At 43.0% G+C, this 18,317-nt stretch overlaps 2 protein-coding genes across 5 annotated transcripts in view; one reads left to right on the top strand and one right to left on the bottom strand.

The window, feature by feature from the left end:
- SMC2 (structural maintenance of chromosomes 2) overlaps positions 1-14,837 on the top strand; it is a 43,629-nt gene extending 28,792 nt beyond the window's left edge. For all 4 annotated transcript variants that reach the window (XM_076202209.1, XM_076202212.1, XM_076202211.1 and 1 more), the window contains exons 16-24: positions 875-1,013; positions 2,136-2,329; positions 3,396-3,539; positions 3,767-3,961; positions 9,040-9,240; positions 9,393-9,509; positions 11,673-11,771; positions 12,081-12,290; positions 13,918-14,837. In XM_076202209.1, coding sequence (XP_076058324.1) covers positions 875-1,013; positions 2,136-2,329; positions 3,396-3,539; positions 3,767-3,961; positions 9,040-9,240; positions 9,393-9,509; positions 11,673-11,771; positions 12,081-12,290; positions 13,918-14,064 — 1,446 coding nt within the window. In that variant the 3' untranslated portion in view covers positions 14,065-14,837. The remainder of the gene's footprint in view (positions 1-874; positions 1,014-2,135; positions 2,330-3,395; positions 3,540-3,766; positions 3,962-9,039; positions 9,241-9,392; positions 9,510-11,672; positions 11,772-12,080; positions 12,291-13,917) is intronic.
- Positions 14,838-15,133: 296 nt separating this feature from the next.
- Positions 15,134-18,317, bottom strand: part of mspo (M-spondin) — a 162,384-nt gene continuing 159,200 nt past the window's right edge. The window contains exon 7 of the mRNA XM_076202208.1: positions 15,134-18,317. This exon is cut by the window's right edge and continues 503 nt beyond it. The gene's annotated coding sequence lies outside the window, so the exon portion shown is untranslated.

Genomic DNA, 18,317 nt, shown 5'->3' with positions numbered 1-18,317 from the left:
GAACCCCTGGCCAATGTAGTTTTTTTTTTTTTTTTTTTGTTACCCACTATCATGCCTGTTTAGGAATGTACCCTTTGGGGCTACAGAGGTAGGATGCATAGTTCCATCCCCGTCCCATTTTTGTTGGCTTTTATGAGTAGTGGGAACGCTTGGCAGTATTCTTTTCTCCCTCCACAGGGTTCGGTGATAAGGAAATGAATATTCAGAGAAGTGGTACAGGACAGTATTGAGGATAGGAGGACAGTATAATGAAGGGACAGTTGCAGTATAATAAAGAAGCATCACTTCACTGAATAGAGATTTCCTCAATCACAGACAAAATGATGTGTGGCTCTGGTCCATATGGTCGCCCCATATAGACCCTAAAGTATCAGCTGCATGCTACTGAGCAGATTTTAACCTCACAATAACATGCAGCCAATACTTCAGAAGTCGTGCATTAGTAATTTTCAGATTATAATTGATTCTCCACCATTTGATAAGAAGTTAGTGATGATTTCCATGCCTAGAAAGTAGAGCATGTCTGTAGACAGTCATATTGTTTATTTGTGATTGAATGAGTTTAACCCCTTCCATACAGTGCCGCATACGTAGGCGGCATGAGGAGCAAGAGGATACGTGAGGCTGCCATATCGGCATCTTGATTATATTTATTGTAGTTGCCCCTGCATAATGACATACTCTCTAAACTGTCTTCATCACATTTTCTATGGTTATCAAAATTCACGGGTGAAAGAGAGAACGATCGATATAAGTGGTGACTATATTTTATGATGCGAGTATTATTACGACACATCGTACGTCTGGCAGCTAATGCTGCCCGTGAGATTTTGGCCCGTACTGAAGAGGTTAAAAGTATATTTCTGTCTTTCAGCGCAACGCAGAACAATACTCAAACTTAAAACAGCAATATACCCTGAGGGCTCACGAATTAGAACTCTGCAAACAGCGCCTCCAGCAGACAACCCACTTCCAACAAGAAGAGGAGGTCAAAGCTCTTGAACAAACCATGGGTGAGTCTCACTTGTCCTAAGAGATACTTTAATGCAGGTGACACTGCATTTGTAGCTGAGTGAGAGGATGGACTGAAATAGTGGCAGTATTGATATGTGAGGAAGAAATGTGAAGTAAATGTGGGCAAAAGTAAAGTGATGAGATACACTAGGGGTGAGGGTGCCAGTGGGTTAAAGGTGAAGTTAAAGGGTGAGAGGCTAGAGGAAATAAAACCCATTTAATATCCTCTCCCACCTCAGCACCTCATGGATGAAAGGTCATCCTTGCCCTGTGCTAAACAGCTTTGCTCAAAAGCAATTCAGCAAGGCAGGATACATCCACAGTAGGTCCTTACCTGGAGTTGGTTTACTCCTACTTCTTCATTATACGGTTACACCCCACCCCACCTCATTGACTCGAGTTTTACAGAGCAAATCGTCCCTTCATACCATGTCATCATTTCATCCATTAACCACTTCCATACAGTGACGCCTACATAGGCGTCATGAGGAGCAAGTGGGTACGCGATGATGCCGATGTCGGCGTCTTGATTATATTTATTGTAGTCGTACCTACGTAACCTCCATTCTCTCTAAACTGGCTTCATCATATTTTCTATGGTTATCAAAATTCACGGGTGAAAGAGAACGAACAATTGAGCACTGACTTTATTTTTTATAATGTGATTATTATGACGCAACATCGCACGTCGGGCAGCTAATGCTGCCAGACGTGCGATGTGCCCTGGAGTGAAGAGGTTAATTAACTTTCTCCATTCACTCCCGTCTTTTGTAATCTCTTCCCTGCTTGACAGATTCCTAGCATCCGAAGACCTATCAGCCCCTATGCATCCACCTCTCAAGTTCACACCATCTGCTTCTGCTTCCTACACTGCCATTCTTCCTTCACTGATTTTGATCTTATGCTCAAACCACCTCAGCACTTTGATATACTCTATCCAATAGTTCCCCTTCCATCTGTGCTCTCTGTCTTGCCTTCACATTTCCCACCATCCATTCCTGTGTAACATATAAGTTTTATCAAATGTGTCATTTCAAAAAGGAATACTGTTCCTGGTTTAGTAGAATTTTCGACCCTTGGTCTCTTTTTCTAATTAATTATTTTTGCCTCTTCTCTCATAGTGGAATGTGAAGAGACTCTGGAGAGGTGTAAAACAATGGAGAATGAGGGCGCTGCAAAGGTGAAGGAGACGGAAAACAAGATCAAGAATGCCAAGGCCCTGAAGGAGACAGAACTCAAGACTGCCAAAGGAGAACTGGAGAAGTGCAAAAAAAAGGCAGAGACCACAAGGAGCCAGTGGAACACAAAGAAACAGGTGAGAATGGAGGGGAATGAGGAATAGTTGTAGTATGGTTCTGATTGGCTACCTCCCTTGTAAGGGGGAAGAAGCCTTGGTATATGTATGTATGGTTCTGATAGTAATGGGTGCTCCCAGAATGCAATGTGTTTTCTAGAGGAGAGACCAGGGTCAACAAATATATAAAGAAGAGTGATTATCTTTAGGTGAGATAACCTATTCTGTGGGAGGGGCACACTAGAGATGAACCAGCAGTACTGTAGGGAAAGTGATGAGGTGCATTCATAGATAGCTCAAGTGGGAAGGAATGAAGGGGATGAATGTGACAAGAATGAAATATCCATATCCATATACCAAGGGTTTTTTTCCCCTTACCAGGGGGGGTAGCCAAAGTCAAAAGGCATATACCCACTCCCACCCATTCCACTCCAAATCACGACCCTTTCCTCCCTCTCAACTTACCTCCTCATGGATGATTTGTCATTCCTATATCCCTCCCACTGTCCTGGGTCAGAAGCAATGCAGCAAGACACAGGACATCCACAGCAAAGCCACTTCACTTAATCAGCAACCTCCCTCTCCATCCCCTCGTGCAGAAAAATATAATAGGACTGAAATAGATGAACATTTTCATTTTCCGTGCCCACCCACCTGATCTATATCGACAGTTATCACCTGCTGGTCCATGTGGAGAATAGGGGTATAAGGAATGCAGGACAAGGTGACTTTGCGTATGTGTGGATTCCCAGGCTTATTAAGTTATCATATGGAAGATGGAATTTATTTGTTGCTGCAGTGCCCCTTTTAGAAAGCTGGGAACTATCACTTTGCACACCTGTAGATCTCATGATTAAAAATTGAGGTTCTGTCTGGGGGCCAAGTTTGGTGACACAGGGGTGTACACCCAGTGTGATTGTTTTCTCAGTCACTGATTTTATCAATCACTGGAGGCTTTACCTCAAGAAGACATATGGCTTGTTGAGCAATGGGACCATGTGGAGTTGCTTTTTTTTTCATATTTGATTGGTAGCTATTCACCATAAAATAAACCAACCTGTATTAAAATCTTCCATGTACACTATAGGAGGAAGAGGCTTTGAAACTAGAGATCTCCGAGCTAGAGGGTGGCCTGGAATCCACCAAGGCGCAGATCATTGCCATAGACCAGGCAATGGAGCAGTACAATAATAACCTGACTGAACTGGAGGAAGAAGTCAAACAAGCCAAGGTGGGTGGAGGCCATAATGCTTTCAGTCTAGAAGCTACTAATTTGCTTCTGTTAATGTGTGCACACACACACATACACACACACAAACATATTGAAGCTTGATATGATAATTGGATAGAAACGGGAACAAACACTCTTACAACACAATATGTGTGTATATATAGAATGGATAAAGTGATGCCTGTTCATTATCTTTGTTAAAATCCTCCTTTTCCATAATTACACAGGCTAGTGTGAGTGAGGCTCAGGCAGCTGTCAAAGAGCAGAAGGAAATGTTAAGTGCCCAGAACAAGGAGATCAATTCTATGACATCTCGTAAGGACCACATTCTGAAGGCTGCTGATGAAGCACAATTGGAAATAAAACAATTGGATCATAAGTTGGCTAAGCTAAAATCTGAGGCCAAGGATGCAGAAAACAAGGTGGGTTTTTTGCTAGAACAGATCTAGATTATGTATATTTGTTATGTTCAACACCTCTTCCTACAAAGGCAGTTGCCAACCCAACCATCACTACATACATACATATACCAAGGCTTTTTCCCACTTGCAAGGGAGGTAGCCAAAAAGGAAAAGGCATAAAATCATTCCCACCCATTCCATCCCTGAATACACTCCACACCCCTCCACCCTCCCTCTTATCTTAGCACCTCCTGGATGACGGGTCATCCCTGCACCTTGTCCACTGCCCTGGGACAGAAGCAGTGTCGCAAGACACAGCACATCCACAGCAAGGCCGCTTCATTAAATCGGCGACCCCCCCCCCTCTCCGTCCCCCCTTGCATAAAAGGAGAAGACGGGGAGAAATCCCTTTGGGCTGCGTCAAATTTTGCTCACACATACTACCTCACCCCCCATCCCCCAACCCATTCCACCTCATGCATCACAACATCATCTATATACAACCATTCTCCATTCACCCCTATCTTCTGTCCTCTCCCGTCCTTCCTCAACAGACATTCCCCTCTTCCCCAAAGCCCCCTTCACCTCATCCTAGGACATCCCCTCATGTTCACTCCCTCCACATCTGCCTTCCATACCTCTTTTACTAGTCTTTCTTCACTCATTCTTTCCATGTGTCCAAACCATCCTAATACTCTTTCATCAACCCTATCTCCCAACTCCCTTTCCACCCAATCACACTTCTCTGCACCCCCTCTAAAGTCATTGAATGCCTAATACTTAAACTTGTCACACCACATATTCCCCTTGCTGACTCACAACACGGTTTTAGGCCACTACACTCCACAAACACTCTTCTGACAAACCTCACACAAAGAATTTTAGATGGCATCAATTCAGATAGGCCCCACCAAAGAACACCTCTTATAACATTAGACATTAGTAAAGCTTTTGATGCTATCCCCCGCCACAACCTAACAAATAAAATATATAACACAGACATGCACAATAACACCAAAAGATGGCTGGCCAATTATCTGGCAGGTAGGAATGCTTACATGTCATATAATGGCCAATCATCGCACATCAGAAACATTAAGAACGGAGTACCACAGGGCTCAGTTCTATCCCCCACACTATTTAATCTACACATGCATGACTTACCCACGCCAGACACCTCAGAAATACAAATCTCTTCCTACGCAGACGACATAACAATCACATGCACACATCGTAACACAGACAAAGCTGCAGAAATAATCCAGCCATACCTTGACACACTCAACACATGGTTCATCACAAACAGACTCAAAATAGCTCCAACCAAATCTACAGCAACACTTCTCACAAACTGGACAAAAGCACACAAATACATACCTCATCTCTACATCAACAACACTCTAATACCACACACAAACACACCGAAAATTCTTGATGTAACATACGATACATCCATGTCTTTCAAACAACACATCACAAACATAAAAAACAAATGCACACCCAGACTTAACGCACTTAAGTCAATCACTGGAACAACATTTGGACAAAACAAAGAAACTAATATAACAATTTACAAACAATGCATACGCTCAGTGTTGAATTATGCGAGTCCTGCTTGGGCTCCTAATCTCAGTGAGACACACCACAACACCCTTCAAATCATACAAAGCAAAGCCCTAAAAACAATTACAGGCTGCACAAATACAACACCTACAGACCATTTACACCATTAAACAAAAGTCCTCAAAGTCAAGGACCACCTCGACATGAGAGGCACACAAACACTTGCCGCAGCCACCACAAACACATTACATCCGCTACACTACATAGCAGAACACCCACACACACCAAGAAACATTAAAACAACACCCAAAGACCTTTATCACGCACAGATACTCTCTTCTCTTCCTCCACAACCACCAAATACCAGCCTCCGGAAACATATTCATAATCATATCACTCACCGCTCCATTAACACACTGAAAGACAACACACTGCTGCATGCCAGACCCCCTGATATCCACCCTTCTGAATCCTCTCTCCCACGAAAGGACAGAGTCCACTTGGCCAGACTGCGATGCGGTCACCACCCAGCACTTCTAAGCTACCAGAAGAGGCTGGATGACCGCATTGTGAACAGCTGCCCAGGATGTAACACTTCACCCCATACCATACAACACATAATGGAAGACTTCATTATACACAATCATGCACGCAAACAACACAACATACGCTCTATAAAGGATTTGTGGGAAAACCCAGTTTCGGCTATGGCATTCCTTGGGGAGACGGGACTGCTCGGACAGACAGTCTAGGGAACGACAACAACAACAACTCCCTTTCCACCCCCGTTCTTCTCCTCACCTCATTTCTCACTCTATCTAGCCTAGTAACCCCCATCATACTTCTCAGACACCTCATCTCAAACACATTCAAACTCCTTCTCTCTTCCTCTCTTATGTACCATGTTTCTGCCCCATACAGTGCTGTTGGCACAATCACTCCTTCATACAGTCTCCTCTTAGCATCCATTCCCAAATGTCTATTCCTCATTACACTCTTCAATCCACCAAGGCATTTACTCGCTTCTCTCAATCTACATTCTACCTCCACCTTCACTCCACCTTTTCCTGCCACATTTGCACCCAAGTATCTAAAACTATCCACTTCCTCCAGTCACTCTCCCTTAATGCTCACTTCCAGTCTACTGCCACTTTCACCCCTTGTACATCTCATCACCTTACTTTTACCCTTATTTATCTTTAGCTTTCTTCTATCACATACTCTCCCAAACTCTGTCACCAACTTCCTCAGTCCCTCCTCCATCACTAAAAGAAAGAAAAAGATTTCGGTATGTGAACCATTGGATGGGTGTTATGAGTAGTGTCTAAAAAAGGGAGGTACAGTGATGGTGGACTGGCTGGTGAGGTTGTTTAATGTTTGCCTTAAAGAGGGTAGAGGATGGCAGCAAATTGGAAGTGAGTATTAAGGGTGAGAGACTGGAGGAAGTGGTGGTGGAGGTAAAATGTAGATTGAGAGAAACAAGTAAATGCCTTGGTGGATTAACCACTTCAGTATGAGTCATATTCTCATGCGCAACATCATCTGCCATGTGAATGGCATCACACTACTTGCAATATAGAATATAAAGTAACTGCTTTATTATTCATTCTCTTTTATTCTGAGTAATAAAACATATACCAAAGGCTTTTTCCTTCTTACAAGGGAGGTAGCCAAAAAGAAAAAGGCATAAAAACCAGTTCACTGAATCCAGGGGTAACTCGTGTACAACTACAAAAAAATATAACAAAGACGCTGACGCTGGCATCCTTGTGTACCCATTCGCGCCTCATGATGCCTAAGTAGGTGTCATCGTACCAAAGTGGTTAAAAAGTGTTTGAGAAATAGACATTAGGGAATGGATGCTAAGAGGAGATTGTGTGAAGGAGTGATTGTGCTGACAGCACTGTATGGGGCAGAAATGTGGAGCGTAAGAGAGGAAGAGTTTAAATATGTTTGAGATGAAATGCCTGAGAAGTATGGTAGGGGTTACTAGGCTGGATAGAGTGAGAAACGAGGTGAGGAGGAGAGCTAGGGTATAAAGGGAGTTGGGAGATAAGGTTGATGAAAGAGTATTGGGATGGTTTGGACATATGGAAATAATGAGTGAAGAAAGATTAGTAAAAGAGGTTTTGAAGGAGTGAACATGAGGGAGTGACCAAGGATGAGATGGATGGATGGGGTGAAAGGAGCATTGGGAAAGAGTGGAATCTCTGTTGAGGAAGGAAGAGAGAAGACAAGATAGGGGTGAGTGGAGAATGGTTGTGTATGGATGATGCATGGAAGGGAATAGGGGGATGGGAGGGTGAGGGAGTATGTGTGAATGATGGTTTGATGCAGCCCAAAGGGACTTCTTTTTTTCTGCATGAGGAGACAGGAGGGGTGTCGCCAATTAAATGAAGTGGCCTTGTTGTAGATGTGCTGTGTCTTGCTGATTTGCTTCTGACCCAGGGCAGTGGATGAGATGCAGGGAGACCTGTCATCCAGTAGGAGCCAAGATGAGAGGGAGGGAGGAGGGTGAATGGGAGTGGAGTATGTGGTGATGGAATGGATAAGAGTGGATTTTATGACTTTGTTTTTGGTTACCTCCTTGTAAGGGGGAAGAAGCCATTGGTATATGTATATAATCTAAGCACCTCCCTATCTTATGTCCTTTTCCTCTTCATTTATCCTTCACTCTCATCTGACCTTCCACCAAAAAATTATCTGATATTACCCCACTCTCTCCCCTAAGGACATGTACAACCAAAACTCTTCCTACTCTTCTCCTGATACCACTATATAGCCCATTAAATCCCTATCTACCACCCTTTTCTTTGTGTAGTTATACTCTATTTTTTTCCTAAACACTATTTGCTATCATCAACTCTCTAGACACATCTCCACCATCATCTCTCCACTACAATTTTTTCCTGGAACATCACACTTCACAACCACTCTGTCTATTGGTTCATCTCCTACCCTAGCATTGGGATCTCCAAATACCACAACATTGTCATTTCTCCCTAAATCCTCTATGCACTTATCTAAATCTATCCAAAAATCCTTCCATTATTTTACACTCTTCTCACTACCGGGCCCATTTGCACATACAAAGACCCACATCTCCCTTCCCAGTTTCACCTTCATCCACAACCTTGAAGAAACTTCCACTCTACCACACGCTTACCTATCTCATCACTTACTAGTATAGTCATCCCGTCTCTCCCTCATCCTCTCTTCATTTATGACACCCTCCCAACTTTACTCCCAAAGTCAAACTCACCCTTCCCTTTCAACTTAGTTTCACTCAATGCCAATGCATCCATCTTTCTTCTCACAAACATATTGCCCATCTCTGTACCACGTCCATGCACATTAAAAGATCCAAACCATAGGGTTCTGGTTGGAAAACTCCTCCCAGACCCTCCTATAATTCTTACAATTAAGAATTTCAAACCAAAATTAGTAAAAGATTTTTGCCAGTTTAAAATGGAATGTAAGTATAAAGGTGCATCAGTACCTAGTTGTATTACTTACTACGGTACTTCCACTTCCAGTTGTCTCATATGTTGGCTGAACATGAATGGATTGCTGAGGACCGCAAGTTCTTTGGCCAGCCCAACACTGGGTATGATTTTGCTGCTAATGACCCACAAGAAGCTGCTCGTAAGATCAGCAAGCTAGAGGAAACGAAGACCAAGTTATCGAAAAATGTAAACATGAGAGCAATGAACATGTTGGGCAAAGCAGAAGAGCAGGTAAAAAGAGAATTGTTTCAGAATTAGATTATTCCCATGCAATTTTGCTTTCATGTTGTAAATAAAATAAATATATATATGATGTAGTTACTGTGTCATAACCCAATGTGTTAGTGGTAATGTAGATATATTAAATGGATGTTGTTTTTCAGTACAACGACCTTATGCGGAAAAAACGCATCGTGGAGAATGACAAAATGAAAATAGAAACTGTGATTCGGGAACTGGACGAGAAAAAGAAGGAAGCACTTCGTCAAGCTTGGGAACAGGTAATGCTTAGTTTCACATGTTGTAAGTTAGTACTGCCACACCCCACACTACTACTAATTCTCCTCCTCTTCCTCCTCCTCCTTTCTTTTTCTTTTCTCCTCTATCCTCCCCTCCAAGTGTTATGAACTGGTGACAGGAGGTTGGGGGGGGGGGGAAGTGACAGATTACCAATAATGATTCTTTCTTTTGATTACTTCAACTTCTAACTAGAGACAAGGTCCTAAAATTATTAGGATATAGATTTTGCCTAGAAATTGGAAGAAACTAAGTTTTGTGCCATTCATTTGCAAACTAAGCTTTCTGGCCAACCAGGTTAGGGTGTCATTGCTAGTGGTGAAGGTTGAAGGGATATTCAAGCCTAGCCACCCGTGAAGTTGAACCAAGGGAATGTTTCATTAAATTCTACACTACAAAGTTCTCTGTAAGGGGCACCATCCTAGCCTCCTGATAGGGAAGAGTTGGTAATATTAAAACATATCATCATCGTTTCTAAACAGTGAAGCACTAAGCTGTTGTGTTTGCCAAAGCAGAGAAGAGTGCAAAGGATAGAAGGGAAGGAATTTCATTTGTTTGTGAATTATTTTGAGTGGAGGAGGATGGGCCCCATTGTGTAAGCACTATATCACACTGCATTGCCTTTGAATCAAGGATTGTGTTGGGGGACAACCTTCATCTGTGGAATGCTGAGATGCGAGGGATGTAAAATGGGGGGTGAGGTAGTATGTGTGAGCAATTTTTGACGCAGCCCAAAGGGATTTCTCCCCGTCTTCTCCTTTATGCATGGGGGGATGGAGAGGGGGGTCGCCGATGTAATGAAGCAGCCTTGCTGTGGATGTGCTGTGTCTTGCGACACTGCTCCTGACCCAGGGCAGTGGACAAGGTGCAGGGATGACCTGTCATCCAGGAGGTGCTAAGATGAGGGAGGGTGGAGGGGTGTGGAGTGTATTGCAGGGATGGAATGGGTGGGAATGATTTTATGCCTTTTCCTTTTTGGCTACCTCCCTTGTAAGAAGGAAAAAGCCTTGGTATATGTATGTATGTATTTTTTATGAAATGTGTGTTTGAGGTAAAGGTGGGACTTTGTTCAATTTATACATGGCTGGGAAGGTGTTTTCGTGGCCTGCTTTGGCCTGGGCCCCGTGCAGGGTGACATTTGCAGCTGGTAGGGCGGAGTAGTGGGACAAAGGCCTCTTTGTTCGCCCCCACTATGTGCACAAAGGAGCGCCACTATCATTATCACACGATTTTGCACGGTCCCGTGCATGCTTACTGTAACTGGCACCGCACTCACAGTCCAGTGTGTTCACTGTATCCTGTTGGTCTAGTTCTGTCGGTACTCCGTTCATGTAGGCGCCATTGATTCGCATATCATCCCATGTTTCACTGTTGCACGTTGCAAGCAATTGCAAACACTATCCTACTCACTGCACCTTGGTATGTGGGCAACAGAAATGCAGGGGGACATTTGGAATCTTTATTGTGATGTTAAGCGAACAGTAGTGAACCACAATAGGAGAGAACTACATGATCCCAGTAAGACAGATAGGTAAAGACTGACGTGGGGGTAATGTCATATTCCCTGCGCAGAAGGAAAATGGTGCCACGTCCTACATATTCAATCAATGAGGGCCTTGTGCCTAAAGAGTCCTTGTTATCCTATGGTGCCCTGCTCATGTCGAATGCCAGGACCCCTTAGAACACTATACCATAGCAGGGATGACCTATCATCCAGGAGGAGCCAAGAAAAGAGGGAGGGAGAGGTGGTGAATGGGAGTGGAGTAGGTGGGGATGAAATGGATGGGAGTGGATTTTTGCCTTTGACTTTGGCTACCTCCCTTGTACATACATACATATACCAATAGCTTTTTCCCCCTTACAAGGGAGTTAGCCAAAAAAACAACAACAAAAAAACCTCCCTTGTAAGGGCAGAAAGGCTGTTGGTATATGTATGTATGTGTTTTGAATTGGCTATCCTCCATATAATGAAGAAGAGGACTTAGGGTAAGAGAGCAAGTGTTAATATGTATGTACCTATTCTTTTCTCTGATTTTTTTTCTCCATCAGGTCTGTCATCATGCATTTCCATTGTAATGACACTATTTCGACATTCTTGTGAATCCATATGTTCCTAACCTTATTGACACAATGTCTTCCCTCCACAGGTTAATCGTGACTTTGGCTCCATCTTTGGGAGTCTGCTGCCTGGCACTAGGGCTAAGTTGCAACCGCCAGATGGCCTAGATGTTCTTGATGGATTAGAAGTAAGTCTTGCATAATTATTATTATATTTACTTATTGTCTATCAATCAATTGTTGCCTAGATTTTCACTGACTGGAAACATGTAACCCAGCAGTGGTCCTTGGGTCCTCCTTTAGGGAAGTTGTTGATTTCTCCCCATCATAAGGGTTAGCGTTTAGTATTTCTTTGATCATATTGAGGAAAGAGCATGGAACTGATCTTTTGTGTTAATAATTAGCAGAGCATATAACTGAATTAAAACCTGATGCACTGGTAATTGATTCACCAGCCCAAGCCACTCCACAGTTGTGTATTTTTCTTCCTTGTCTAGGTGAAGGTGGCATTTGGTGATGTATGGAAGGAGAGTCTGACAGAGCTAAGTGGTGGGCAGCGGTCCCTTGTGGCACTCTCACTTATCTTGGCTTTGCTGCTCTTCAAACCAGCTCCAATCTATATCTTGGATGAGGTAGATGCAGCCCTGGATCTATCACACACTCAGAATATTGGAAACATGCTTAAAACTCATTTTAAACACTCACAGGTGAGTTCCTAGTTTAATACATGGTATGTCTTGAGTATGCAAACCGATATTAAAACATAACTGCTGCGTGTAATGCTGTGAACATAGGATCTGTTTAAGTACAAGGATGTGTCTATCTATATGTCTATGTACCAGGGGCTCCTTTACCCTTATAAAAGATGTAATTAATTCAAAGGCATGCACCCACTCCCATTCACCACCTATGTTGCCCTCTTTAGCTCCTCGTGGATGAAGGGTTATCACAGGGATATGTACATACATACATATGCTAAGACTTTTTCCCCCTTACAAGGGAGGTAGCCAAAAAGGAAAAGGCATAAAATCATTTCCACCCATTCTATCCCTGAATACACTCCACACCCCTCCACCCTCCCTCTTATCTTAGCACCTCCTGGATGACGGGTCATCCCTGCACCTTGTCCACAGGGATATGTACATGTACCAAAGCATCTCAGACCCCTTACAAGGAAGGTGGCCAGGTCAAATCATATGCCTACCTATTCAAAAACCCATTAGTTGTTCCTTCCATCGTAGTACCTTGTGGAGGAAAAACCATCTCTTTCCCTCACCACACTGCTTGGGTCAAGGGGCAATGCAGGAAGGCCTGACAGGTGAAGGCACTTTACCCCCATTGCTTTGTTACATGAATAAATATATTTCCCCTTAAGAAATATACGGAGCATATAAGAAGAATCTTCTGTTAGGCTGCCCCATTTGCTCATATATTTACAACCATTCTGCATGGTTTTCCCCCCCCACGCACACCATTTACAGAATTATGAAAGAGATGGAAATTCTCGATAGAGACAACTTATTAAAGTGGGACAGAAGAGAAACAAGAGGACACAAAAAGAAACTAAAGAAGGACAGTTACAGTTTTGGATGAAATGCCAGAGAAGTATGGTAGGGTGTACTAGGCTGGAAACAAGGAGGTGAGGAGAGTGGAGGTGGAAAAGGAGTTGGGAGATAGGGTTGATGAAAGAGTATTGGGATGGTTTGGACACATGATGGAAAGAATGAATGAAGAAAGATTAGTTAAAGAAGTGTGGAAGGCAGAGGTTGATGTAGTGAACATGAGGGGGCGACCAAGGATGAGATGGATAGATGGGGTGAAAAAGGCGTTGGGAAAGGGGGATGTCTGTTGAAGGAAAGGAGAAGACAGAAGATAGGAGTGGAGAATGGTTGCGTATGGATGATGCTGTGTTGCATGGAAGGGAGTGGGTGGGTGGATGGGGGGTAGGGAGTATGTGTGAATGATATTTTAATGCAGTCCGAAGGGGTGTCTCCCTGTCTTCTCTTTTTCTGCATGAGGAGAGGGAAGGGGGGGGCACCAATTAAATGAAGTGACCTTGCTGTGGATGTGCTGTGTCTTGCATCATTGCTTCTGACCCAGGGCAGTGGGCGAGATGCAGGGATGACCTACCATCCAGGTGGAGCTAAGAAAAGAGGGGGGGGAGGGTTGGTGAATGGGAGTGGAGTATGTGAGGATGGGGTGGGTGGGAGTGGTTTATGCCTTTTGACTTTGGGTACCTCCCTTGTCAGGGGAAGAAAGCCCTTGGTATACATATGTACTTTTAATGTTGGTTTTAATCCCGCACCTTCCTTATATGTAACTCTTACTTTCCAGTTCATTGTAGTCTCCCTGAAAGATGGAATGTTCAACAATGCCAATGTGTTGTTTAAGACCAAATTTGTTGATGGAATGTCCACCGTAAGTCGACACACACAGAATCCCTCTGCACCAGCACCCAGGCATGACAAAAAGAAAAAATAAGAAAAGCAACATCAATAGTTGGTTCACAATGTTGGTGGATGATACTGGCATCACAGAGGAAATTGATCGCATTAGTATGCCAGAGATCTACCTCTCGGTGTTCTTGCCTGTAAATATTTGCTTGATTGTGTGTGAGGCAGCCTTCAGAGTACACATTGCATTTCCTCTGTCGGGATGTCATAACAATACATGGAATCAGTAGGGATGAGAAATAGTACAACTTTTGGGATCAGCAGAATCTTAAAGGATCAAGTACCTGTTATCAAATAAAAGTTATTTCATCAGTTTATTACAACTATCTGATGATAGCTGGAACAAGACTAGCAGATCTCACTTGTGTAAAAATGTAGCGGGGTAAGGGAACGTATAGATTTTGCTTCCAAGTATGATAATGCATAATGTAGCTATAGTATTCTGCCTCTATCAGTACTGTGGTGCACTACAAAATTTCATGATTGCATTCAGGGTGTGGTCTATTCCAAATTATAAATAAGATATTTTGTGATTGTCTTATTCTGTGTACTACAGTAATTTTTAGATAAATCAGAGTTGACAAATTTGAGTAAATTTGGCATAGGAAAACTCAGAAGGGTGCAGAGTAAGGGAGAATAGTTGAGTATGGACACGAGTGAGAATAACATAGATATAATGTACAAAGAACAAAGTATGTATGTATGATGTAGCTTGTATAGATTTTTTAGTTATATTTCCTTCCAAATTCTGTATTTTCTACTATGTTGGTAGCAATTCAATAAAAACCTATTTTAAAATGATTTGAAGATTATTGTACCTTACAGAACAATTGGCATTCCTATTCTTCCAAACTAACATGGCACTCAATATATATATATTTATTTATTTTATTTTTTATTTTTTTTTTTTTTTAGCATGAATAAGGTCACAAAACGAAACTGTTCCAGGTGCAACCACAACACAAATGGAGTACCTCATCATACATTACTCCACATACCTCTAGATGCCCGTAGCTTTGGCCTGAGTGGTGTCGAGTGCATTTGCATTCCGTTTTCTAGTTTTCTATAATCATTGAAAGGATTTGGAATAAAAGAAGTTTTAAAAAGATACAATTTATTATCTAAACTGACCCTGACTGTTGACAGCAGCGTTCGGGTCATGCACCAATAGGGAATGGGGAGTTTTACTCATGGGCCTATGTACACATTGGTGATGGGGGATGGGGATGGGGAGGCTGTCATGGGGGGGGGGCGTTACTACTCTAGACCACGCACGTAAATCTATCGCCCTACTAATTTCCACACCCGTCCACCCCACGACGCCTGTGGCTTGTTTCTTGCTTGTGTGGGTGTGTTCAATGAGAACATTCATTGTGTGCACAAATTATTATGTATATATATATAAACATATAAATGTATGTGTGAATTGTATGTAAAAATCTAATTGCAAAATGAAACTTACATATTGGATGATAAGGACAAAGGGTTTAGGTGATTCAAGTTACAGGCTTGGTTTTAGCAAGTGGAGGTGCAGGGCGAACGTGGGGTCTTTCGAGTGTTGAGGGGAAAAGGGGTTGGTTGCTAGTGGATGGGTGAAGAGCTCCCCGGAACTGAGTGGTGATCTGGAGTTGTTCTTGGAGTTCCCCTCTCCACCCCCCCCAAAAAAAAAAAATTATATATATATATATATAATGTACAAGAGCATCGATGAATGGGTTTGAATCAAAACATCCAAAGGCACAGAATTTTATACCTCAAAGAATCGTTTCTGCAGAATCTGGGCAAAAAAAAAATGTACATTGCATCCTCTTGTATCATTTCATGTGTTTGTACTGTCAGTCTCTCACTCACTCTCTATTTCTCTCATTCATTCTATGGCCATCTCTCCCTCCCTTCCGTCTCCCCTCTTTTCTGTTTATTTGTGAATGAAAGGAACCAAGGACGTGGCTTATTTGGTCCTCGTTTGGTGCCGCACAAAATTTATTTCAGGAACAACAAGTGAGGAACTGCCTGAGCTCAGTGAGGACCCTCACATAGCCGTGCTCATCGAAGTCCATGCCGGGAGCAGACGGGCGACTCTGTGGCGCCATAGTCGCTCGTGTGCGCGGCTTTGCTTCTAAACAATGGGAGCCAGAGTCGCTCGTCTGGTCCCTGCCAGACCGAGTTGCGTTCAATCACAGTTCGTGTTCAACGAGGAACATCCTCTGGACGGTTTCTGTGAACAGTGATGAACACGGACACCACGTTGGTTGTTCACACTTCGATTGAACAAAATCTCTTGGTGGCAGTAGGGTGAAAATGGAAGCTCTATGTGTATATACACTAGGGGGGTCCTTGTCCCCCCGTCAGCCCTCCCCCCACCCCCGAAATCGACATAATCTAGTTAAGTTCTAAGCTTGATGAATCACGTTCCTAAACGACGATGATCTCAGATGGCGGAAAACCTAATAAATAATTAAACTTTAAAATGACACACGAGGTCCCCCAGGTAAGACTTTGGGACCTGGATTTGTCAACATAAATACTCTACGAGTGCCACGGACGCGTCTGGCACTCCTGGCCCTCCGTCGAGGTTAGTGCCAATTAAACATTACAAGCAGTGACACCCCCGTCCCCCTCCCTTCCCTGCCCTGGCACTCTATATATATGGTCACGTTGTCTTCCCACGAATAGCGAGGGGAAGTGTAGGAACACGCACCATTGTGCAACGAGGGGCTGAATCGGCGTCCACACATGACCGTCGCTAACATGTGTCAAACTTGTACCTACGGAAAGGGACGTTGGACCCTTTCTATACGACGAGTCGGGGACGCGCCCGGTGGTAATTATTGATTTAGTTTTTGTTAATTATTCTTTATTTATTTTTTCGAGGATGTAATCTATTGGTAAAAGTCATGTGAAGACGCCTTTCAGCGCTCGTACAATCAAATGTCATCACACATTGAAGGGAATCGTTCCTTCATTGTCTTGCATTAATAATGCGTTTTGACGCACATATCCACACACACACACACACACACACACACACACACACACACACACGCACACACACACACACCACACATCACAAGCAGTAAATGCATACACAGATTTGCCGACTGTCGTTCCATGTATACGCTTGCACAAGCAACAAAAATAAAAGAAGAAATAAAGAAAATTGTAATAATAATATACGTGGTTTTTTAAACCCACACGCTGGACGCACACGCCAGGTGTGTAAATTTACACGCAGATTCATAGTAATACGCTAGTTTTAACACGTTCCAAACAAGTACACGCAAACCCCCCTATTTTTTTTATATATATGTATTAATTTATTTGTTTACTTTTGTGTGTGTACTGCAAAGAATGTGCAACCGAGCGAATGTACCAATGTTATGTAATATATACATCTGGTAGGATAATATGTAACATTTACGTACACACATACACACGTACAATTATTCATGAATATATATGTATGAAGCCAACTATACTATATACGCAATGAAGCTCGTTATCTGACACAGGGGACACGTCCCTCCGTGTCAACATGACACGGGAGATCACGTTAGAGCACCGGCTTGACACAAATGTGACACACTGCCTGTCACTGTCTGGCTTTCCCAGCCAGTTTAGGCACGATCCCAACCTTTCCGGGCCTTTCATCCCATTCCGTTAGGGGACACCCGGAAGAAACGGACCATGGTTCTTGTATAGATTATATCACCTCAGTTTATTTCATAGATAATTTTGAATATCATGGTAGGCACTTCACTGTAGTAGTAATAGAAGTAGTAGTAATAGTAGTAGTGGTAGTAATAGTAATAACCGTGTGTTGTGTGTGTGTGTGTGTGTGGGTATGCTTGCATATATCTACATAAATATATGCATATAAAAGTATATACAGTAAAATATATGTATTATATATGTACCCAAATTTGTCAATGTATGGCTCTAAAAATGACCCTCAGGTCACACACAGAAATCAGGTTGTTCATTTTGTCTCTTTTTTTTTTTCAAATTTGGCAGTGATCAGTGGCCGACACGAGCACATAGTGACGTGTCTATCAGAGCCTGTCTTCTCAGGAGAAGAGGGCATGCGTGAGCATCATCCCAAGCGCTGACAACCCTCAATCCACTGCCGCGAGAATTGTATGATTTTTTTCACACACACACCTGCAGGAAGAACATCTCTTTTCTCTGTTCTTCCTGTTCTCAAGAACAACCGAGTCCGTTCTCGGTCGTCTCGGTTCCCGGTCGGGTCCTTCGGATCCCTTTCGGTCCTCACCCGGGTCCATG

The sequence above is a fragment of the Oratosquilla oratoria genome, chromosome 18 (genome assembly GCF_046742065.1).
Source record: "Oratosquilla oratoria isolate Oo_2021 chromosome 18, ASM4674206v1, whole genome shotgun sequence".
In the NCBI taxonomy this organism is placed as follows: Eukaryota; Metazoa; Arthropoda; class Malacostraca; order Stomatopoda; family Squillidae; genus Oratosquilla; species Oratosquilla oratoria.
Note: the sequence above shows the minus strand (reverse complement) of the source record. Positions and strands in the feature narration are given on the sequence as shown.